The sequence below is a fragment of the Caretta caretta genome, chromosome 8 (assembly GCF_965140235.1).
Source record: "Caretta caretta isolate rCarCar2 chromosome 8, rCarCar1.hap1, whole genome shotgun sequence".
Lineage (NCBI taxonomy): Eukaryota > Metazoa > Chordata > Testudines > Cheloniidae > Caretta > Caretta caretta.
In genome coordinates, this window is record NC_134213.1 from 65,038,194 (window position 1) to 65,063,416 (window position 25,223).

The following is a 25,223-nucleotide window of genomic DNA, read 5'->3' on the forward strand; positions in this document are numbered from 1 at the left end:
GGATTCGATTAACAACTTTTTAAAAACGTGTCACCTCCATGCATATTATGAAAATAAAATCGACCTGCAGCTCCTTAATGTCGATAAGTCAAACTTCCTGTATTTATTTTTATCACCCACCCACAAAATACCCATCCTACAAAAAGATTGCGACGCTTTTAGTATTATAGCACTTTAATTACTTTCCCTCCTTGACACCTGCTCAATCAGTCACTTCAGATGAGTTGCTGTAACACGAGATCGCGGTATTTACTGCAGGTCCAAGTTAAAATACTATGGGAACTGAAATTAACAAGCCTTCCCCGAATGAGACCCCTGAAACTCTGATTTCAAGCGTTCAGCATGGCATTTTCCTGCATTATTATATAAGCCATCTAGCTATTTGTAAGGACCGGAGAGAGAGATATTAAATACACCAGGAGCGGAGCCTTCACCAACCGTGGGATTACTGACGAGATCCCCCTTTAAAGAACATGCTGAAAGTCGTGCCGTGGAGAGGAACACTTCAGTGACACGATGCTATTATTTTGTCTGCAGCATGAACTCGGTTCACACCAGCAGCTGTTTGTTGACAACTACCACAACTGCCAGAGTCTAGGCAAACTAGGGGAAACTTGCTGAACTGCCAAAGAGTTCATGATCAGCCCTAGCCCATTCCTGGCGCTGCACCTTCCTTGCACGTGATGGATTAATTGCTTTCAGACACTTACAGATTTTTGTCGATGATTGTACCACAAAAGCGTTATTTTTGACTTTGTAAGATCATTAGCATTCTTTGCTGTTTGGAATAAAGAATCACGCTGGCTACAAACACTAAATGACCACGTTGCTTAGGAGAGATGAATTGAAACTTGTCACAGGCGGAAGGGTGGGGGGAATTATCTAGTATTCCTGACCCAGAACCAACTGCCCCCGCCGTTAGGATTCTTACAGGAAACCCATCTCCAGGAAAACCATTCTGTAAACAATTGGTGAGAAAGACGGGTGTACTGCTCTCCCCTAAGTGCATGGTTGAAACCCCTGGGCTCCTGGCGGTGCTGGGTTTTTGCATGGCCCTGTAAGGAGAATGACTCTTAAAAATGACTCTCAGATCCATATTTTTTCTATTGTTTTGAGTCAGTGGATCAGTTGTCATCCAGGCCCTCACCTAAGAAGCAATGATTCCAATTCTTCTTGGCATCTGATTTTATTCTAATGGGTTAAATTAGATTCAGTTTTACAATTATCCGAGGCTTGGCTGCACTGTATTGTATGACAACTCCCAGTTTCATCAGGTTTGGCAATGCGAGGTTATTCCATACATCCGTACATCATATCACATCACATCAGGCTGAAGTCTGCTGTTTAGAGACTCCATTTGAGAGGGGTTCTTTTTATGAAAGTGGGAAGGGTTGATACATTCCAGGACTGGTTCGGGACGGTTTTTTTAAAAAGTACAGAGGTGGCCCCAGCACAGAGGAGCTGCTGCTCAGCTGTGACTAGGCAAAGAGCGAAATGATGACATGATGGGGAAATAGTGCAATATTTGAACAGCCCTCCAGCCCTTGCTGCTTTTTAAAAAACAAACCCTAATATGTTATTTGCTTTACTAGTTTTATTTACAACCCGTTCCCCATTAGCACCTCCCCTGATTACTGAGGAGGGAGCGCTATATCAGGAGAGATGACTGAGAAAGCTGTGCCAGGAAAACCCCGCAAACCAGCTACCTTGGGGAGGTGGGGTTTCTTTTTTCTCACGCTTTTTTGTTTATTTGTTTTGTTTAAAAATATTTTGAAGAGTAAACACAAAAGTAAAGGGCAGGTATAAAGTGTCTGTTGGTAAGAGGTCAGAGGTTAGAAATTCACGTCAATTCTGTGGTGGAAGCTGTGGCGTGGGGCAGGGAGAGGAAAAATATCTTTCCACCAAGCAGCTTGTTGATTTTAATTAACACAGGGATTCTCTGCTAGGAACAAGGAACAACCTCCATCTACTGGCTAGATCACTACGTCTCCTCTCCTTCCAAAACCCCATTCCTCAGTCATTAGGAAGGGACCAGTTTTGGGGGAAGCTGCTAAGGTCTTAAGGTAAGATCCTGCTTGAGTCTTTGCTAAGAATACAGCTGTTTAGACCTCACCGATGTCATTTGCTTGCTTTTTTTTGTGTGTGTGTGTGTGAGCCCCACCGAATGGTCTTTTCCCCAGGTGTGTTCGCAAGCGACATTTGGTGCATGTGAGTGTGTTTTAATCTAGAAATAGCAGCCTTCGAAGATTGAGCCATTCTTCTTAATAAAAGAGAGGTTGGGAGGGGGGAAGTGGTTTTGGTTGTTTTTTTGTTTGGTTGGTTGGTTGGTTTTTGTTTTTTTGGAAAGCTTCTTTACCAAATACACTAAAATATGACCAGCTCCCTGGGAAGCTTCTTGCGTCCTTGTTCTGATTACAACCAGGGTGCAAATACAAGGTTCATAGAAAACAATTAACAAGCTAACAGTTCTGAGCTGCTCAACACAGTTCGGTGCTAGACTATAATCTTGCTCTGCCTCTTTCTTTTGGATGTGTGATTATGTGTTCGTGGTTACTCCCCATTTGGCTATGTGTTTGGCATGACTGTGCCGCATTGTTTGTAATTAAAATACCCTCTCCTCAAGCCAGTTAATACATGCACATTTCCAGGTTACCGGGAGATACAAGCACTTTGCTCTGGCCGGGTTTTTTCCTCCAATTATTCTATAGATAAAGATAATCCGTGTTTGTGTTACTCAAAGACCAAGAGCCACCGTACCGCCAGCCTGGGGAAGAGAAGCTGATTTTGTGACTCTCTGAGATTGTAATGCACCAGCTTTCTCCATTTCTGGATCATTCGAAAGTTGCCCGCAGAATATTTATGGGAATCCGAGCAGACTTCACCTGATAGAAAAAAGGCAATGCTGGCAGAGAGGCTATTTCTGACATCGAAGCGGATATTTACACGACAATATCGTTTCCTCAAAATGCAATGCATTTAACTGCTGAAAGCCGCGACGTCTGAGGCCACTGCAGAAGGGATGTAACTACGTTCAGGTTTTCCTCCTTTGTGCTTGTATTAGCCGCGGCTTTTGTGGGGTGATTAAATTGATCGTTAAAAGCATTTATCCCATCACTACCTTCCAGGGCAGGAAAATAGATTTCATTGGAGCTACCGCACTCGAAGGCACCAGGATCAATGGTGCTGCTGCTTCGGGGGGTTGCTTGTTTGTTAATTTATTTAATTTTCCGGAGTTAATTACATTGGAAATTGCAGGAAAAGTTCGGGCACGTGAAAGAGGCGGGGCGCAGCTTGCTCGGTTTTGTGTCTGTGGTCAGCTGTCCGACCCTTGATCCGGCTCGCCAGAGTAGCATTAAGCAGCCAGCCCGACACACCCTCTGGCATTGCCAGGGTGCCATTCTCCCCAAACAAGCAAACGCTTGATTTCAGGTAGACTAAGGCAAAACCTCCTCTGCTTAAAGAGCCCGCCTGCTTGAATACCCTCCCCCTTCTTCTAATTATTATTTGTCAGTTATTAATTTGTATGTAGACCTTGTCCTAAATCCTCAGAACTAGACACAAGATCCGTTCACGCTTTAACAGGCTTGAGGCAGTAGCCCGTGGCAAAAAGAATACGGTCTCGATAGCAAAACGGATCCAAATGATCGCATTCGCATGCACGAAATCTGCCCCGGGCGCATGCTAATTGCAAAGCTGGAAGTGGCGTTAACTGTCGCAGGGAAGGGTCCATGGAAGCGCTGAAGCGGAGGCGCGTTTTGTGACCACTGCAAAGCGTTCTGTGTCGCGATACAGAGACAGGGAACATTGTACCTGCTGGGATGATCTCAAAAACAAGAGAATCCATCTCACCCCTTTAATCAGGGAGTCCAAGCCGCACCCTGTCTCTGTCTTTGTAAGGGAAAATCTAAAATCGCATAGCACGATATGAACATAGCCTGGATATTACTCAGCACCATTTTATTCTTCCTAAAATGTCATTGACAGAGAGAAGGGGGAGGGGGAGAAAGGCCGTGTGAAATGAGAAACCAAATTCAGAATCAGTGGGGCACTGGGATAAATCGATTCCCAGAGGAGAATCTTCGATTGGATGTGAAATTTCCTATCGGATTGGTTTTAAATGATGAATTCTCTCTCCCACCCAACCAAATCAGCAAAACTCCACCGGGAGCCAGCTGTCCGTCGCCCACCAACCTGCCTGAGAGCAGCAGAGTTACAATGTACAAAGAGAAATGAAATCTTAAGAATATTGAAACAGATTTACCTTGGTCTACTACGGGCCTTTTGGAAATGAAGAAATCACGTTTGATGCTAGCAACAAACTTTTAGTATCGCTCTAGGTCAGGAGTGGTCTGCCAACATTAGGATGTTAACGAGAAAAGGCTTAAGAAATCCCTGGCCTTCTTTGCTGGAGCAGCCGCAGCAGCTAGTGTATCCTTCACCCTAGCTGATGGAGCAGAAAGAAAGGGCTCTAATTAATTAAGTGCGCCCAATTGTAAGGGGTTTAGTCACTTCTGAGTTTTGTTATGGGATCTGCCCAATTATTCCTAATAGCGCCATTGAGCTAACAGAGTGATAGAAATGTAACAAATGAAATATATATATATATATATATATATTCGCTTGGTCTCTCTCTCTCTCAAACGCCCTGGCTGGCTCGGAAGCTTTCCCCCTGCACCTGCACGTTTTCCATTGAACCCAGCAAAAAGCCATTAGCAGACAAAATGGGGAAGAAAAGGGGAGAGAGCGCTTCAACTTTTCAAGAGCACTTTGCCTGAAAGCGCCCGGGAGCTGGTATTTTAAACCCCGCTTCCGCTGGGGCTGGCTGGCAAGGAGAGAGGGCAAGAAGAAGCCACTTTCGGATGAGTGACCTGGTGGAGGGAAACCAGCAGCTCATTGTACTTGTTTCCGGGCACGGAGACTAGCCTTTATTTTCAGTGCGGTCCCAGAGGTGCGCTGGCGCCAAATCACTCCCCTCTAGGCTCCGGGCACAGGCAATGAGTTTGCTCGGGCTCAGCTTCAGTCAGTCGGGCAGGAAACAGCCACACATAGGACAGGGGTCGAGCGGTCCCGGCTGAGGAGAGAAACAAACACACACCGGAGTAGGGTCCCCTCCACGCTGAGTCCGGGCACATTTTGAGCACGTATCTATTCCAAACGCAAGCAACTTCCGCTCTGGAAAATAGGGCCTTGAGGGGCAATCTTGATCGTTCTCATAAACCCGAAGACACGGGGAAGCCAGTGAGTTAGGTCATGGCTTGTTACCACTGCTACGGGAATATTTGGAAGGGGATAAAGGAACAAGTTAGGCAAAGACGAATTCACTAAATTTACAACGATAACGGGGATATTTGTATCATCCATCTGTTTAGAATAGATTTTTAATCATTTCCAAAATAGCTCTGTAATCTACAATACGACACACACTGTATACATAGGCGCGCACACACGTAATCTCTCGAATCGGTGTGTGCACGTATCCACACACACTTTCTGCAAACGGTTTAAATCTCTTCTCTGTGGAGAGTGGAGTTCGTCCTTTTCCTTTCAGCAATTAGCCCTTTTCTCTTCCATTACAATCTTTATAATTAGGCACCAAAACCGTTGCTTCTGAATTCCTTTCCTAAAGCTTCATCTATCTACACTTGCTGTGCAATCCTGGATTGTGTATTTTTTTCTCCCCAACTGTTTTTTCTTGGGGGGGACAACTTTTTCATTTTCTGGCCTGGTTTGGGCAGCACGGCAATACATAAATAAATACTTTTAAAGTTTCGAAATTCCACTGCAAACAACACCCGCAGCCCCAGACTGAATCGCCTTGTTTACCTCTTTCTTGTGGCTTGTTGTGCTAATTGACTTGTTTTCTCCAAGGAACACCTACCCCTCTGAACATCCCCACCCCCGTTTTTTTCCAGGCGTTGACTGCTTTTCAGGAAACTGCGATTTGTGAGAGGACCTACCCATTTTTAAGGGAGAATCCCTGACCCTTTTGTGTCTGCCGTATCGTTTTATAGCAATTACTTTTCTATTTAAAAAAAAAACAAAACAAAACCAAAAACAACAAAAAAAATTGATTTCCATCCAAAAGGGCTAATTACATTACTTACAGTAAATAGCAGCCCTGCTGTCCAGGATCTAGTGTGCCAACAGAGAAAAAAATACCGGCTTATTTCACTTGATTGGCTCCATCTTTGTGTGAAATTGTGTTTTATGAGCTGTATTCTGGCACTGGTAGGAATGTTGCAACACTCAATCTGCAAATAACATTCATTTCAGCGGCTTGGGGCGAAAGAGAAGGGAGGATTTGGGGGTTACATGGGCGGGGGTGGGGAATCCCTGTTCGAAAGGAAATGGGGGCTGAAGGGGGTGTTTTCACGAGTCATGCTGGAGTTTAGGGCGGAAGGCCCCTAAGGGAGCCAGGGGAGCAGAACCGCCGCCAGGAAGATCCTGCAGCAGGGATTGAGGTGTCAGGAAACAGCCTGCAGCTGTTGCAGAGAAAGGCAAGGCGGAGAATGGTGTGAAAAGTAAGTGGGGAGAAGCGAGAGCTGGCCCAGACTGGCTGTCCCACCCAGCCCCCGCACGCAGCGCTCGCTGACACCGGGGCAGTCAGCTGAAATCCCCGCTTCTCCCGGGGGCTGTGGTCCCCGGCTGCAGCGCTGCTCCGGGCAATGGTTCCAGCGCGGGCTTCCTCCCTGCCCCATACCCCCCAGCTCACGGGGCAATCTGGGGCTCCGGCTGGGCTCTGCTTGCACTGCGAGGCTGAGGGCTAAGGACGGGGGTCTGCCCGGCGGGACGTTAACACGGCTGGAAGTTTAAACTTCACCAGCGGGTGCAGGGGGGTTACTGATCCCCCGGCGGCTGGGCAGGAGCAAGGTGACTGGCGCTATCCCCAGCTCGTGATCTCTGCCCGGTCTGCGGCTAAGTCTTCCACATGGGAGCCGGGGTCCACCCGAGACGAGGGGGGCTAATTCTCCAGCATCCTTTCTGTGGACACAATAACTGGGCGGGGGGGTTGCTTAACGCTCTTTGGTTAATTACACTGCTAGCAAGGTCCAGCCGCTCCCCAGGATAGTAACCTCCACCCTACGCCTACAAAGGTGTTCTCATTTTCCTGCCGCCACCAAAGGGCTCAAAGGGGGGTGAATCTGAGGTCTGTAGGCGGCCCTGGCCATTCAGCACCGCCAGGGGAGACAATAAACACTGCAAGATCCTGCACTTCTATGGGTAAACTGGGGGTAGGGGGGGCCAGGGGGAGAGACCCACCAAAACAGTCCAGCCGCAATTCTCAGCTCAGCAACCCTGCACAGGGTGCTCTGAATTTCCCTTGTCCCTGTAACACGCGTTAGCTGGGACTCCTCTCTCTCTGTATGTGTGTGTGTTTTTGGGGTGGGGTGGGGTGGGGGTATAGATCCCACCATCCCCAACTAGCATGTTTGTCACTGCTTGCCTATCACCGGGGGTTGAGAGGAGGATGACAGGTCTTTGTTGTCTGAATAAAAATCAGTGGTAGCTCTAGGGAGAGAACTCCTCCTACTAAATTATCAAAAATGGGCTGGCTTTAGTCTCTTAACAAATTGGACAGAGCTCCGGAAAGCAGCAGTCCCCAATCCAACCTACAGGCACTGGGAACTTTAAAGCAACCAGGGACTGCTGAAAATAGCACTTCTTTTTGCTTTCTTTGTGTTCAAAACTATTTCCTTTCCCGACCGATTTGGCTGCCCCTAGTTCCAAGTCTCTTCAGTCAGGAGCCCCCGCTCTCCACCGCAGTAACAGATTCTCCTGCTTGGTTTTTTGTTTGTTTGTTTTGTTATTCTTATTATATTATTTTTCCTCTCCCCCTTGTTTGTTTTCTGCACATCTTCAGGAAGCCCTCGGTGCTTGTGCAAAGAGAAGCCACTATTGCAATCTCCCCCTGCCTGCGCCGTGCGCCTTGGTGTAGACATTTTGGATGATCTAAAGACTCTGGGGTCTGTATATGGAAATAGTGGGGTGCAGAGCAGAAGAAAATACTTGTCCTTTCCGTCCCCCAGCCATGCTTTTCCACGGGATCTCCGGAGGCCACATCCAAGGAATCATGGAGGAGATGGAGAGGAGATCCAAGACCGAGTCCCGCCTGGCCAAAGGCGGACAAATGAACGGCCGGGAAACGGTAAGAAACAAGCTAGCACCCCTTTAAAGGGAATCACTGCAAGATACGAGCCTGCATCCTCATAGACACAGTCTGGGGGAAGAGAGACTCTGCTTCCCTCCCTCCCCCGTTCCCTTACACCCCTTACGTTTAGAAACATTTCTGAGGCTCACGTTAAACACCAATGGCTCTCTAATGGAGTCTGTTATGCTGGGAGGCTGAGACATGCATTCGTCTAATATTTGTGTGTGTGTGTGTGTGTGTGTGTGCTCATCTGAGTCATAAGAGGGAAAATATTTAAAGTTTCATAAGAGGAACACTTTTTAACTCATTATAGCGAAGCAGACCTCTGACTCCTGCATAGTTTTCAGTGGGAGCCTGGCTTTCTCATTTATCAAGGGGCTACAGGCCGGGTTTTGAAAAGGTGCATTTTACCCTTAGCAGCCCTGGCACTTTCCAAACTGGACTGTAGAAATCTTCGCTGCAAAATTGTTTGTTTTCTTCGGGGCGAGGGGCGGTGTTTAAAGTAAAAATGTAGCTTTAATGTTTGAAAAGGGAGCAGCCCTGCTGAATGTTATTTCTTCGGCCACATTGTCTGGAAATAATCTCTTTTCTTAGCAAACGAGTTGTAACCTTAGCAATGATAACACCCCACGCCTGGAGAAACGGTCCCCTAGCTTCATGCAATATCTTCTGCAAAGCGAGCTTCTGCATTTCTCCTACTTGTAGGACTTCCGTTGAGCACTGGAACACAAAGTAACCGCCTGGGGAACTGCTCTACTGCTTTGAGCTATTGGGTTTCCCTCCCTTCTCCTATTAAATAAACTCCTGAGGGTTTTGCAATGTGAATTCAACTCATCCCCCCAGTTGTTACAAAAAGGAAAGACACTGAACTGCGTTTGCATTTTCAGCTAAAAAGAATTCGGTGATAAGAACAGATGGATTTTTTTTCTTTTCCTAAAACAAAACAAAAAAACAACTATTTTAAGTTCGTTTGGGGGGTTATTCTGGTATGCACACTATTCCTCCATCTCCGTTTCTTATTAGTGGGATTTCTTATGGAAAACAGGCCAACAGACACTTGAAAACGTTTATTAATGAAAGGAAAAGGCAATAATTTAAGGGGAAAAAACCCTCCCTGTGCATTCTTTTCATTAGGATCACTCTCCAACATTTTGATTGTTCTCAATTAATTCTTCATGGACTATTTTCCCTTCATTTCTGCTCTAAGAGAGCTATTTGCATTTAGAGGAGGGATTTTAAATAGTTTAAGTGGTATTCAAATTTAAACAGGAATTCGAATTGGGAATGTCTCCACTGATGCAAATTTCTAGGGCAGCAAGGCGATATTTTCCTATTTATAAAATACTCGCTAGTCTGGATTTCCTACCACCAAAGGGTGCAATTTTAAAACTAACGGGGAAGCCAGGGCCAACTCTGTAACTTCCCCAGGACTAGAAAACAATCCGTTCTCCTGTCCTAGTGAGGCCTAATCACCGGGCTATAGGTACTGAAATTAAGTTACATCATTAGAGAAGGTTTGATGGGCTAAACACCCGAGTCGTGTCCCCTAGGGGAGGTAGCCTGGCCAGCTGAAAGGCCAGAGCAAATGCAGCCAGTTCGGTTCCAAACAGCTGGGGGTTCTTTCTGTGAGCCCAGGCTTTGGTTCTTGCGGCAGTCCCAGTCCAAGCATCACACCGCCCGCTTGTCTTGATTTGCTTTCTCATCCACTTTTGTGTGGTTGTTTTGCAGAACATGCCCCCAATGAGCCCCGAGAAGCCTGCTTTGTGTGCTGGTTGTGGAGGGAAGATCTCAGACAGATATTACCTGCTGGCTGTTGACAAACAATGGCACCTCAGGTGTCTTAAATGCTGTGAATGTAAACTGGCTTTGGAGTCAGAACTCACCTGCTTTGCCAAGGACGGCAGTATTTACTGCAAGGAGGATTATTACAGGTACAGCACTCAGTCCCTACCGGTTCAAATGCCCAGTCCTCCCCAGAATAGCAGCAGCCAAACCACTCATGTCCAGCTCGGGATAGCTTCTTAGAGGCAGACTCCTCATTGTATACACGTGGCTTTAGGGCAAGTACATCAAATGTGCCTCCTTTGTAAATCTCGCACGTGTAAAATACGGATCGACATTTTCAAGAGACACGATGTTAAAGCATGGTAAGGTATAAACAACAACAGGAGACAGAGTCCCACATAGTCTAGGTGCTGTGGGATCGCTGCCAAAGTTTCAAACAAAAGTTTCGCTCTCGCTGTAGCGTGTATATTTCTTTCCCGTTTCCCAAGAGCAGGGGTCACCCTCCTGAACTGGCCAGGTACCTAAGCTAATGGTAAAGCTCCGGAGAGACGCTGTAAAGAATAGCAGAGGCAGCTCTTATTGGTACAACAAACCATCCTTTCTGCTAAATCAAATCAACTCCTTGCAGCTCACGGCTAGATTTTGAATTCTCATCGGCCAGCGGCTCTAGGCAGGCAGAATTCCAGCAGAGCGCAGTTTCGTGGCTTGCTTGATTTGTTTTGATTTTCTGTTTTTTCCCCACCGTGCCCAGTTCTCTCTCCCTCCCAGCCTCTCAGTCCGGTTTAGGGTTTAAGGAACGAAGGGGAAGTGAGAACAAGTTTTCTCCCAATGCTGCTTGTTTATCTTTATTAACGCTAGTCGAGATTGTCAAATTTTATCTAGCTGTCAAATAAAAAAAATCCAGGCAGAAAGATCAGTTTCCTGAAGAAAATTAAAGTGGACTATTTCTGGCCCATTCTCCTTTTCTCATACACAGAGTTTCTAACAAGCCCAAAGAGTTTAAATTGGCCAGGACTGGGGCTTCAGGAGAGGCCTACGTTGAAGGCCGTTCTCTGAGGGTTGGGTAGAAAGGGGTCCAGCTGCAAGATTTGGGGAGCAAATATTGTTAGGCTCTCAGTTCAGGAGCAGAACTGGGGGGGGGGGGAGGAAGGGAGAGGGGACATTCAAGTCAGGGGAGCTGGGCAGCACCCGGGGGCTGGGCAGGACTTATCACCTTTCTGGTTGATGCCCACTTTTCTGTTTCCTTCAGAAGGTTCTCCGTGCAGAGATGTGCCCGCTGCCACCTTGGGATCTCAGCCTCTGAAATGGTCATGAGAGCCAGGGAGTCGGTTTATCACTTGAGCTGCTTCACCTGCACCACCTGCAACAAGACTCTGACCACAGGCGATCACTTTGGCATGAAGGACAACCTGGTTTACTGCAGGGCCCATTTCGAGACCCTTTTGCAAGGCGAATACCCGCCTCAGTTGAGCTATACTGAGCTGGCTGCCAAGAGCGGAGGGCTGGCACTGCCTTACTTCAATGGCACTGGTACAGTCCAGAAAGGGAGGCCCAGGAAGAGAAAAAGCCCAGCTCTAGGAGTGGACATCGTCAGTTACAACTCAGGTGAGAACAGGGCCCTGAACCTTCCGCTCCACAGAAAGGGGCCTTCTCAGGCTCCCCTCCCCAGCCAGGCAGTGTATCTGTAACTCATCCAGGCCAAATCTTGCTTAACCATTGGAAAATCAAACACACAGTCTTCTGAGGGTTGGAGCATTTGCAGGAAAGCGAACAGAAGCCCTTCTAAAAAGCTGTCTTCCTCTATTAATGTCAAATACCCACACAGTCACTTCCCAGGGTGAAGACAACACCCCCGCCCCCGCCCCCAAACCCAGCCCTACCTCTCTGTAGGAATGCGGGAGATGTGCTTGCTTTGATTGTCTCAAAATCAAACCCTCCACCACTCGGACCCCAATTCAGGGTCACCTAAACTGATCAACAGAATATAAGTCTGGAGGAAACATGTCTGATTTCCGTAGGCCTCCACGTGAATCTGTAGATACTCCGTTATTGTAACTCATTCCTCAGGCTGAATATTTTCCCGTTTTGCTGGCAGTTTTTTTTCCCTACCCCCTCCTCCGCCAACAGCTCCCTAGAGCGGGGCAATAAGAAGCAGATTAACAAACGGCGTGTCTGTTCCGTTCACAATGAAAGGAAGGGACAACAGCTGAGCTGGAACAGCGTTATTATCTGAAACGCTTTTAACTTTAGTACCTTTGTCACCCAAATATCAGAACTATTTCTGCGCCAGAAAGCGCCACGGGCCCGAATTAAATCGTTTCAGGCAAGTCACACGGAGTTCCACTAACCTGCAGACGAAAGAATTGCCCGAATTTAAACCGAATTTAAAAATGACCGATCCCCAAAGAATGTTTGTAGTGAGTCTCCATTTATTCGTGAAATTGCCCTGTGACAGGGAAAGAAAGGGGTGTGTGTGTGTGTGTGTTGGGGGCTGTTAGAGTGAGCAGCTCTGTGTTTTCCTGGGTAGGCAGCAAGACGTTTCACTCCCAGTTGAGCTGGGGGACGGAATTCTGGGCGGTGACCTGCAGTGTGCCTGGGAAAGGCTAGGGCTGGTGTGTCCGCGTCCTGTAGCTGGGGGTGCTCGAGGACTCGCAACTGGGCTCAATGAAGCAAAGCGGTCACCGCGGAGCGGTGCACAGAAAAGGGGACCCGGCTATTTCAGTTGGAAGAAACTGCTCTGCGCGCAACAACAACGCACCAACTCCGGCCTGCGATTCCTCCCCCGAGTTCACCCCATTGCCACGGAGACGCAAAGAGTCCTCCCTCTCCCTTCCCCCAGCCCGCACAACCCAGTCCTCCCCGGGCGGCCACTTCTCTTTGGGGCGGTTTTGTGAAGAGGGCTTCAGTGTGGAACTGCTTAGCGCTGTGCGAGGCTATTTCAGCTCCTCTGATGCGTGGCCCTTGGAGCCAGGGCAATCAGTGCATTAATTGTTCTTTGTTAATTGAAGATGACGTGGGAATCCCTGGGCACTGAGCAGTTCCTAATCAAGTCCTGAACGGCTCTGACGGAAGGGGAACCTGTAGCCCGGTCACCCGCTTCGGGATTGCGAGCCAGGAATTCAGTTTGGGTTCCATGTTATTCCTTATTCGCATACAATCATCCGAGCTCACCCAGACCTCTCGAAACCAAACATTTAGAAGCCATTCACTATGATAATTATGCTCACAAGCCTGGGGAAAGGCGAAAAAAATAGGCTACAGCAAAACCCCTTTGAATACTAATGAGGGGGGGGCGAAGTGAAACGCCTTTATAAAGGCAATGTGGTGTTTGCGTTTGTATGTTAAGTTAAAAAGTCTTTTCTTTCTTTCTCCGCCTCGTCCCCAGATAGTTAGCGGGGCCACTCTCTGCAAAGGAGCTTAAGAAGCCGCATCTAGGACTAGGAGACAAAATGTAGCTCACCCAAATGGGAACGCAGAGTTTACACGGGGGAATGTCTGAGTAAAGCGAAGCTACTTCGGACCGGCTTCTTTCGAGTCAGTCGAGATCAGCCACCATAATTTCTGTAGCTTTAACATGTCATTTTTTGTGGGGGAAGACTAGGAAAAGCCAGTGCTGGCACGTGGCCTTGAGAAAGTACATTTTACAACTAAACTAAAGACGGTCTAGCGCTGATAATTCCAACCATTGACCAATTTAACACTCAAGAAAGCCACAGAATCTCTGATGATTATAGAATGACATGAAATAGATATAATTGTTATTTGAAAGAAAAAAAACACCCCTGCAGTAGGCAGCCATTTAAAAAAAATACATTTTTCCTCGTTCGCCTTTGGCTTCACGATTGAGAACTATTCTTTTATGTAATTGTCTCCAAAGGGTAACGAATCTAAATAGAAATAGACATAGAGGATTCAAAGCGTGAATTTAGAGCAATCGGAAAAGTGGGACACTTACACTTTCCAGAAGCAGGAAAGAGTCTAAAAGGCAGTCTTCTAGGGTATCTTTCTCTCAGATATTAGCCACAACATGTGCTGGCCTTTTGCATGTGTAATTAACGGTTTAGCTGGAAACCTGGGTACTGATTCTCTAATCTAATTCAACACAACAGGATAGAAAGGATGAAGTGAAAGTATTTTGTCAGGCAGGATGGATTTGGTTTTAAAAGACCTCACTAAATATCACTTTCAATTGTATGTGGCAGGGAACAAAAAGGTGTTTTCCCCTTGGTGGTATTTCATTAAATTCTGCACGAAAGAAAGCCAGTAAGTTTTTTCCACCTCTAAAATATTGCAATTCCAAGTCTGTTCCTACTTTTCAAACTCCAAAGTGTTCAAATAGCTAAATGAATGTGTTAGTGACCCCTAGTGGCATCTGGAGGCAGGCGTATTTCTCAGGTAAAGGCTGAAAACTCGTTTAAGAACTTATGTTTATCAGAAGCCTGATCATTACTAAAGCCAAAATATATGTCTTTAGACCTGTTTAACTGCAATTTTAGACCCTGATGGGTTCCTAAACGTGGACACTAGTGCTCAGTGATTGTTTTGTCTCTTAGCTGTAATTCACTGTGAAAACATCTCTGAACACTAGAACATAACTTAAACATTTCCATAAGGTATTTGTGCTAAAACTTATCAAGTTTCGGACTGCACTCTGCAGGTAGGCAAAGGAATCCATTTGTTGTGTTAAAAGCTAGAGTGGTAACTGACGATGAAAGAGTCTCGGAAGAGGGGCAAAAACTTACCTTTCCAATAAATCAAGATGCTTTCTTAATCAAAACACATATATCATCCTATTCATACTGCAAGGTGTAGGACATTATGGAAACAACCCAAACTTCTAAAAAATTGAATTAAATGTGTTGCTACCCCTGTTTCAGCAAACAATTTGACCATACGATGGAGAAAAAGTTTATTCTCAAACAAGATTATATGAATATTGCTTAGATTATGTGTGTATGTATGTGTATATAGTTTATATATTCGCGCACACATAAAGAGGCAGGAAAGTGTTGTGGCTAGGCACTGGAGTAGGCTCTAGGAGAACTGGGTTTTGTTCTTGGCTCTGACACAGCCCTCTTTTGTGACCTTGGATGAATCACTTAATCTCTTTGTTTCTCTGTTCCTCAACTATAAACTGGAGACCTAACAATACTTCAGAGGGTTATGAAGCTAACACCATTAATATTTGTGAGGGGCTCAGATACTACAGTGATAAGTGTCCTATAAATAATTTACTTGATCCATATTAGCTACCATATGTTAGAAATAATTTCTATTTTGAGAGCAATTGTGTTGAACAATTGTCCAAGGGACAGAAAGGTCATCACATCTGAAGAATGTAAATTATCTCAAAATAAAGGCAATTTTTCTTTCCCTAGGGCAATGTTTTGCACAGCTATTGCTCAAGAACTCAATCCCTTATGGTGTGTAAATGTAATCACTTTGCAAAGTGTATTTGGTGAGATCTTGGCAATGGGAAGTGTATTGTGCTGGCCACTAAAAAAAAAGGATGGTGCAAAGAAACATGCAGGAATGTATTGCCTGAATTTTAGCTATAGACTAGTTTTTCAGGCAATAATGTAAGAGTTTAAGCCACACAATGCTATTTCAGACATTTAGAGAACAGACTGGTGTAATTATTATATAAATTGGGATTTTCAAAGGCACCTGAGGTAGTTATGAGCCCATGTACCATTGACTTAGGCACCTTTGGAAAAGCCAAGCCATAATAAATAAATAACTGCTCAGAAACCATGTGCTATAAGAGGCTTGGCTAGACAGTCAGATAAATAGGCATTGTTGCCGCATAACTTGAATGCTTTAATAAAAAATGGCCTGCGATTAGCTAAAATAACTTCTTAGAGCCAAATTTTGATATCCTTGTTCACCATGAACAGTATTTTACCACTCAAACAGTCCCATTGAAGGCAGTAGGACTGCATGTGGAATAAAGTGTTATTCAGCAAGAGTAAAAATATTGGAAACCTGGTCCTAAGTTACTTCCAAGGTAATTTCCACGTCCAGATGGTTTCAGAGCTGTCAGTTTATTTTATTTGAAAGTACAGATATTACTATAATTGTAGCTAGAATCGCTTCCATCCTGGGTGAACATTCACCTGATCCTTTGTTTATGTGTTTCGCAGCTACCAGATGTAACTGTAAACTTGTCTCCTAATTCAGTAGGGAGCAGAGCTCTGAGAAGACTTGAGCTTCTTATTTTTGGGGCAGTTGAAAGCTGTTTTGCCTCTTTTAGCACTGCAAGTCTCAGAGGTTCTACTGACTGATGCAATGCAAAGTGCTAACTGTGTGCATTTCATATATGTGTGTGTGTGGGGGGGGGGACACTGAGAGTTGGCTAAGACTAGTTAATAAATCCAACTGTAGGGAAGTAGACTAAAATAAATTCAAATGAAGAATTAATGAAGCCAGGGCTAATTTACATGGTACATTCTTTACAATTTTTAAATTAAATTTTTTAAAATTCATGTTCTTTGTTCTGTGGCAATCAGATTTGCCCTCTGTGTGATTGAGCTAGCTTTGTAAAATATAATCCTGAAAATGATCAGATTATTTTTCAGGCCTAAAAGTAAAACATGGATGACTTTGTTATTTTTCTTGGTATTTGTCTCATTCCTGTCCCAAGCATAGGCAGTGACACCAGATACCTAGCACTACCACTGGCCTGGTGTGCAACTCACACCCGTGAGGCAGTAATCTGCAATATATTTGTCATGCAAAGTCACATTAACAACTTTAAACATCATCAAATCAAGGCACATCTTCAGCTCTGTGGTCTGGTAAGTTGGCCATTCTGCAGAATGGTCTATGTAGGTGCCAATATAGCTGTGGTAACACTGCAGGCACCAACCCCCAACGTTTTTCATATAAAATTCTAGGCAGAATCCAAATGCATTTATTTTGCGTTTTATCCGCAAATGGTTCGGTATTTATACTTGTCAAAACAAGCCTTCCCACCTAATGCTGCTTTTTTTTGCCTGCTGGTGATTTGGGAAGATTCAAAATGTTGGTTTGATCTTTACTCTTCTCTCAAGCGAGGGCGGTTTCAATGAGTGAAATTTTAAATGATTCTTTGGAAACATAACAAAACCCTTCATCACCAGAGGGACCTGAAAATTAATGCCAAAGGAGTGAAACTTGGCAGGTCTGCCCTCAATATACTGTTTCCTTAGCAGGTGTGAGCCTGAGGGATATAATAAATGTTAAGAACAGGAAAAGGCCATCCTCCTGACCTTTATTTGTAAATCTAAATACCACTTCATGCCCATCCCGACACCATATTAGTTCAGTCCCCTCTTTCTTCTCCAAAAAGAGCGTATGATTCTGGAAACTTGCCTTAGTTTTATTTACTACAGTATGATGCATGATCACAGCCAACTCCTTGTTGTGTCATGTTATTTACTGATCAGGTTGTAATGAAAATGAGGCAGATCACCTGGACAGAGACCAGCAGCCTTACCCCCCCTCCCAGAAGACTAAGCGCATGCGCACTTCCTTCAAACACCACCAGCTCCGCACCATGAAGTCCTACTTTGCTATCAACCACAACCCAGATGCCAAGGACCTCAAGCAGCTTGCCCAGAAAACGGGCCTGACCAAGAGAGTTCTGCAGGTAAGAAGCCACCATCACAGGCTTGACAAAACTCCCCTCCCCCTGCCAATACAATAGTATCTCCCTTATTTAGACTGTTATATGTATATCTCTTCTTCTTAGTATAACATTGCTGTGTCCCTAGAAAGTGTGCAGAGAACTTAATGGGTAAAGTACTAAATGGCAGGAGTGCCCAGTGTATAGCTCACCACCCAAATTCAGCCCACAGAATTCTGAAATGTGGTCTGTGATCACCTTCATTCTTCATACGCAGGAACTATCTCCAGACATTGCGAGGGAAGCAATGCACCCTGGGACTTGTAGTCTCTAGGTGGTAACCTCTATATTAAGGGGATAGAAGCAATCTGCTCCATTTTACATAAATGAGGTACAGCCTTTGGGCTCCCTTTAAGTTGTCGTTGTGGTCCTTGGTTGGGCAAAGTCTGGTTTCCCTGGGATATGGCAAACAAGCTTTGGCTGATATGATCCTCCAGGACCAGATTGCTCCCTTTCTCCATGTCTATCCTTAAGGGCCTCCATAGTAAAGTCAACAGTTAGTCACTCCCCTACCTAAGATACGCCCCCAAAAAATCACAGTTTGAAAAAATAAATAACTGTAAATCCCCTCTCATTGTGTGCTAGCTCAGTGAAATTAAAGTGAGGTATGTAGTGCTGTGTGCAGTGTGCAGAGAGAAGGCAGCGATCAAGGCAAAAAGAGAATCTATTAGCATTAATTGCTTGTCCATGTTACGTGTCACCTAAAACATTTAAAATGAACCCACAGCTTTATAGGGAAGAGGACTAGGAACCCCTTATTAATAACCAGTGCTATAGGGGATGGTATCAGTTTCCCTTTTTAAGTTTTCAGTCTTTAAAAATGGTCACAAAAGTTTACCAGCCCAAGCACAAAATCTTTACTTTACGCATCCTTTACCATGATGACCTAGGTAATGGAACAACACCCCCCACCCCAAGGATATGTTACTTGCCCATCAGAAAAGTTACTCTCCTTGGATGAGTGGGTGAGTAGACTTCTGCAAGGCTGCTCTAAGAGATCCTCATCATGGGCTTCAATGTTCCATTAATCAGCACCCACAGTGTTGGACCTAATGTACAGATGCCTTTGTATGACGGAAATGAAGCAAACTGGTAGTAAACAAAGATGTAGAGTTACTTAGATGATTTGCCAAACAAAAAACAAACATAAAAAATACATAAAAGCAAAAACAAAAACAAAAAGCAAACATCGGTAAAGAAATCAATTGGGATTGGTTTGCAGGTTTGGTTCCAAAACGCAAGAGCCAAATTCAGAAGGAACCTTTTGCGGCAGGAGAATGGGGGTGTCGATAAAGCTGATGGCACGTCACTTCCGGCACCGCCCTCAGCAGACAGCGGCGCTCTCACTCCACCCGGCACTGCGACCACTTTAACAGACCTGACCAATCCCACTATCACTGTAGTGACATCAGTGACCTCTAACTTGGACAGCCACGAATCCGGGAGCCCCTCACAAACTACCTTAACGAACCTTTTCTAACATTTGAATATTTTTTTTATTCTTATTCTTCTTTATTATTATTTACAAGACTCTTTATTTTTTTTTAAACAAACCCACAAAATATTTGGGAAAACAAACAGCTTGGTGTGTAGCATCTGCAGCCACTTGGCAAATGAGTTTGCAGTAATATGTCTCCATTACAAATGAACATATTTTGTCTATAAATTGTATTTGGATTTTTTTTAATTCATCAGACAATTGAAAGGAAAGTTATGAAGCATTCTAATAAGTGCCTCTTAAAATTGTATGTTACTTATTTCCAGAATCTTGGGGGGAGGAGAGGGAGAAGGAAATTATATTCCCACTCTGATAATTGGAGAAAGCCTCTGACGTTCATTTAAAGCCAATAGTTTGCTACTCTAGGATTGTATGTGCATTTATGGAGTTTCAGAGTCCTAAGTCTAACTTTATTTTTATAATACATGTTCAAGTTTCATACTATGTATTTTTCACACCTACAAAACAAATCAAATTAGGAATTGGAATAGACAGAGGCATTCCAAGTGTCAATGCTTCTTCTTCTTCTTCTTGTATAAATATTAGTTATGAGCTTGACCCTGTATTCGTTGAGCACCCAAAATTCCCATGCAGGTCAATAATCTCAACCCTGCAAGACATTCATCCATGTGGAATGTCCATTGACACCAATGGGAGCAGGGCACGGATGGAGGATTTGCAGGATTAGGCTTAATGGGAGTGGTGTGTAGGTAAGGACTGCAAGATCGGGCCCTTGGTCTGTGAATTCTGCATTATGCACACCAAAGGCCCTAATCCTACAAACGCTTATGCTCCAGAGTAACTTTTCTTATGTAAGGAGGCTCACTAAGGTATACACCAGAGGAACAATTCAAATGAGGAGTCCCATTGATTTCAATGAGTTTTCTCATATGAGTAAGGTTACTCTGTTGCATGACTGTTTGTGGGATTGGGCCACAAGGCTGAATAATTCAACATAAGTTTTAGTATTGCCGAGGCAAAATTTCATTTCTTCCCTCTCTGCCATAAATGCCACTGATTTTAATTTAAAAAATAAATAAATGAAAACAATTAACTTTATATGGCCCTGATCCTGCACTATTAAAGCCAATGGGAGATTTGTCATTAACTTTAGTGAGTGTAGGATGAAGTTCTAAAAGTATACATATGTTTATTACTAAGGCAATTCTCGATGAATTAAACTTTTTCAGGGAAGATGGAAATAAGCAAAATATAATTTATTAAGATGTTTAAGGAAACTGATTTTAGGACATTTTATTCATGCTATTTTGAATTTATTTTAGATGTTTCATGAGATTGTATCAGACACTTTGTTTAATACATGAACTTAAATCTTTAGTACATTAATATTTCTAATATATACTTTAATTTTTTAACTTTTGTATAAAAGAAAAAAGCATTAGAAGAATTCCTATGAAATTTGGAATTGGCAGTGGATAGCTTTGAGGCAGATAAACTCAGAACACCTTGTGGATGCTGATCTAAATACATTTCCTAGTTTACAATAGCATTTTTTTTCTTTTTTTTTTTTAATTTTAATAAAACTAAAAGTCTGAATGGTCTGGGCAGTGGTGAATGTTCATTTGTTCCCATTTATTGTAGTTAAAAATAATTAGATTGTGGAAAGTCTGAGACACAAAAACAAAAAAAAACAGTCAAGATCTACATCTTGCTTTTAGTGGATTGTTAAGAATAACTTTGCACATAGAATCCACTTTTTAGACCCCATCAAATCTCTCTTTTGGTGGTGAAAGTGGCTATTTAATATATTTTAAAGGTGTCCTTTTTGGCTGTATAAATGTGTGGTTACATATTGACAGTTCACTGCCCACATTAAAGTGCATTATTGTAACTTTTGCTCAGGGTTTTTAGAAAATTAGCACAGAAAAGTAGCTTATTTTTTAAAAAAAAGATGATGGAAGAAATGTTAACACTGTAATAGAAGAAAGGTGTGTTTGCCATTATATATTTAGCAAGTATGGTTATCATCTTCTATGGAGCTTAAATCTTGACTTTTCCTATTTCTATAATCTTATGGGCATTTACCACTAACCAGACCAAACAACCTTGGTAAGGCTGATATCTTTATTAATACACTTTTACAGGTAAAAATATTGATACTTATAAATTTTGTTCTTTGACAGAACAATATATGGTACTATAGATCTACTTTATTAAGTAGACTAATTATAACTCAGTTCTACTATGTGCCTTATGATATAACTTGGGAGTAAGTTTGTGAAAAATCAGGATATATGTGTTGTTTGTTAAATTAACTGTTTTAAGCCCTTTTGACACCTCACTAGTTTTGTACTGTTTTACCTCTTATTTCTGAAACTCTTTTTATGGTGTATCCTGTTAGAGGGGACAAACATGTCATAGAAAGCAGTTGTGCACTCTTTCAGATATAGTTGATAAATTCAATAATCTTATATATTGAGCTTCGTGTTTATAGTACAGTAAGTGGTCTAGCAAAATTGTCCATGTTTCTTTGTTTATTGATAAATGCATTGTATAGAAACTATTTCCCCTAAATATTTATGGACCAAACAATTGTGATATATCCTATTAAATTTGTGTGAATAAATCATTTTGGATCCAAGGAGTTTTATTTCCCATCAGTTTTTTTTTTTAAAATTTAAAGTCTACCTGTATCTATGTGTCTGCATTTTTATTATGAATGAATGAATGAATGGTGTTAAACATGGGAATGCAAGCTTATAAATGTGATTTCTTTTTAGGTTTTCACTTTCTTCATAGTAAATGTACTTACCATTGATGGCGCAACTTAGGTTTTAATTTTTAAACCCCCCCCCCTTTTTTTTTTGCACATGAAAAGTAATGCCCCACTGATTTGATATTGCAACCTTATCTTAGGATTTTAAAAATCAGATAACTAGCAGCTACAGTAATTGCATGAAAAATATAACAAATAATTATGAAATGAATCAAGATTTAATGCTAGGTATATTGAACACAAACTAGAATTGCAGACCCCTAAAAGCCAGGTTGCTCTGTAGTTTAATAAATTGTCACTATGATTTCTTTCAGGGAGAACAAATCTTGGGGCATTACAGCCAAACATCCCGACGTTTGAAAATTCCCTAAAGTATTAAAAGAAGGGGAAAAGTTTGATCGGAAATCCACTGCAGTGAAGACAAAGACAATATTAGGTTATGATAATCATATATTTAAAAATTTATTGAGCCAAAAAAAATTAAAAAATAAAATAAAAGACTCAAATGTCATTTCCTGAATGTTAACAAAACATATGTTATTTTATGGTGTTTAATTATCAGAACAAAAGGCTTAAACAATTTGTGTGGTATTAAAAACAAATTCAGAGAAACTGTGTATAAAACCAGAGCAACCTGGCAGCAATCTACCCAGCCCATATTTGAAGACAATTCTTCCTAAAAACAAATTAAAAATCACATTTGTCAAGCACAAGTACTTGTAAAATAAAATCCGAATGCATTCATTCCACCTGCTTGCTAATGTGTATTAGTCATGTCTGTTAAATGGCATATTGTAAATTCAGAGAAAAAACTTTTCACTCATTTAAGATCATAGGGATCAAAACCAAGTAATTTTAGTACGATTGTTTCTGGCTTCTTTTTTTAATAAAACAAAGAAATCTGCATGCACTTTTCCATCTGTCACCAATAGTGTACATTTCTGTATGATGCATTTTCTCTTTGATGTTTCTTGTACAATAAATAGCTTTCATTAATAAACATTTTATTTGATGCAAACATAGTTAACTTTATGTAAACTCATAGATAACTGTTGAAATTAATTTAAACTCATTTTTTGAGAAGAAGCAGTACAGTACATTTCCATCATGTTATATATAGAAAACCAAAAGAATGAGGTGGCAATATTGTTGCAAAGTGTAAAATAATTTCCTTTGGTGTTTACATTTTTCATTTTCTTCTCTTCCTTTGTTGTGTACAATTGACATATCTAAAACAAGATTAATAATAATTCCACCAGCTTCAACAACAAAACTAACAAAGTATAATCAGCATAGGAAAGCATATGCAGCATAGTATGCAAAACCATCTATGACTTTTTAGAATACAGAAGTATAATTTATGGAACCCTGAGATGTTTACATCTTGACTATGCAATGAACAAATTTGTTGAACTGTTAAGAAAGAACTGATCTTTGCCCATTCCAAATCACAGCTGAGTTTAACAAGCCAACAAGCAAGTGTAAAGATAACCAATTCTTTAGTAATGAGGTTTTGTAATTGTTCAAAGGACTATTTGCAGAAAGGTTTTTTTAAAAAAACTATATTGCTATTTAGCTGTATATCCAAAGCATATGTTAAACAAATTAACATATACGAGACTTGCCAGAAAACCTTTTCATTAAGATGAAATTTTTATTATATAGAAATGAACCCTATGTAAACAATGTAACTTTTATGAATACTGACAGACATTAAATATTTCACTTACGTGTATCCTCAGCATTTTGAATGTTTTCTTAAACTCTCAGTTTCTGAAGACTAAAGAGAAAACCCAAACAAGCCCAGTACACACTATTAACAACAACAACATAAGACAAAATTTCACACAGATTACTTCAATAATCGTCTGAAAACCAGTATCTAGAATGTGCAAGCAACAGTTAGTTATCGTTTACTCGTGGCAATTATGGTGAATATTGTTTAAATAACATTTTTACAGTATGTGGTAAAATACTGTTGAAAAATTTAGTTCAGAGGACTTAGTTCAAATCAACCTGAGAATTTAAACTCTATTGTGAAATCCTTAAACTGCATTGCTGTATGGCGCAACTAAACGTAAGAAAGCAATGAGTCATATCACATCATACTATTGGTTCCTTCTGCTGTGCTTAGACAAATAACGCAATTACAAACCTTAAGAAATTGATCTAACCAGTAAGAGACTTCTGAGTGGGGTCGGGGGTGGGGAATCTATCTATTCCCTGGAAAATCTTGTGCACATCAATATGTTCATTATCTCCAGTAAATGGATTAACTCCTTTCCCCTATTGATTCTTAGAGCCATACTTTCATTAAAACTCATATCCTGTGTGGTTCCAGTTTTCATCTGACTTAAAAGTGGGCGTGGAGAGAAAACTGTGTTAGCTAAAAGCTCTAGGTGAAACCCTGGCTCCATTGAAGTCAATGGCAAAACGTTGACTTCAGTAGGGCCAAGATTTCACCTGCCCCATCTAACTAGTGCTATTAGGGGCAGATTCTGCTCATCGATCCATACTCAGAACTACTATTGACTTCAGTGAGTTTTGTACACATGGTGCTATGGCTCATCTGGAGCTTTACATTAGCCCACTTAGATTTGTTCCGAACAAGACAATACTTGTTTAGTACAGGAAAAGATGAGCAAGTTAAAATGGTAGGGACTGCAACAGAAGAGAAAGAACCACTGGAAACAAACTAACAAAAAAATAGAACACAAAACAGATCAGTGTTTTCAAAAACGTGGGGTGTAGAAAATGAGTTGGGGAGGCTTAATCCAGTTTGTAGTGGACAAGCACCACCATCTCACCACATTCAGCACTACATGATGCTCTTGCTCTCAACAGAGAGGCCAGTGGGCCCACGCCTTCAAAATCTTACTCTGAATTGGTTGCCAGAGAAATGGTTTGCAGGAGCAGATCAAATGACTGAAAGTCAGATCCATAGCCCACTGAAGTTATGCAGTCTCCCTCTGACTTGAGTGGGCTTTTGTATCAGGCTCTGAATGAAATTGAATTACTCTCTTGCTCCTAAAAAACGTTCCCTCCAGAACAAGCTTGCGACATATAGGACAGGAGGGGCCACTGCTGTATGGCTTTTCTCTTTATAGTATTTGACCAAAACATTAAAATATGTAATGCCCTGAAAAGTATGTGAATCTAGACTGCTTTGACAAATGTTCTTTGTAATGTCTAGAACAGCGACTTATTGCAGTCATTGAAGTAGCTTGTTTGCTACTAAAAAGGAGTATTCTACTCCACTAGTGAATTACCATTAAACAATTTAAAAGTAAACTCAATTCTAACTTGTATTAAGGCAATTAGTATTAGAAATCATTGGCATTTCCTGGCGAATTCAGTTGTGGTTTTGGGCCAAATGGGCTTCTTTTGT

At 42.3% G+C, this 25,223-nt stretch overlaps 1 protein-coding gene across 10 annotated transcripts; it reads left to right on the plus strand.

Moving 5' to 3' along the window:
* Positions 1-1,391: 1,391 nt before the first annotated feature.
* LHX9 (LIM homeobox 9) lies at positions 1,392-23,570 on the plus strand. Of its 10 annotated transcripts, none has more exons than XM_048860616.2 (7): positions 1,392-1,715; positions 1,933-2,063; positions 7,862-8,146; positions 9,878-10,080; positions 11,184-11,539; positions 17,362-17,564; positions 18,823-21,688. In XM_048860616.2, the coding sequence occupies exons 3-7, from the start codon at positions 7,973-7,975 to the stop codon at positions 19,078-19,080; spliced, it is 1,194 nt and encodes a 397-aa protein (XP_048716573.1). In that variant the 5' UTR covers positions 1,392-1,715; positions 1,933-2,063; positions 7,862-7,972; the 3' UTR covers positions 19,081-21,688. The 10 variants fall into 10 exon arrangements, with proteins under 10 accessions (XP_048716573.1, XP_048716572.1, XP_048716579.1 ...); XM_048860615.2 differs by having other exon boundaries at positions 1,947-2,063; XM_048860622.2 differs by lacking the exon at positions 1,392-1,715 and adding an exon at positions 2,649-3,035 and having other exon boundaries at positions 1,768-2,063; positions 8,028-8,146.
* Positions 23,571-25,223: the final 1,653 nt, after the last annotated feature.

Coding starts and splice junctions, on each gene's coding strand:
- LHX9 (XM_048860616.2), top strand. CDS start 7,973: ATGGAAATAGTGGGGTGCAGAGCAGAAGAAAATACTTGTCCTTTCCGT. Junction 8,147..9,877: donor AAATGAACGGCCGGGAAACG/GTAAGAAACAAG, acceptor GTTGTTTTGCAG/AACATGCCCCCAATGAGCCC. Junction 10,081..11,183: donor TGCAAGGAGGATTATTACAG/GTACAGCACTCA, acceptor TGTTTCCTTCAG/AAGGTTCTCCGTGCAGAGAT.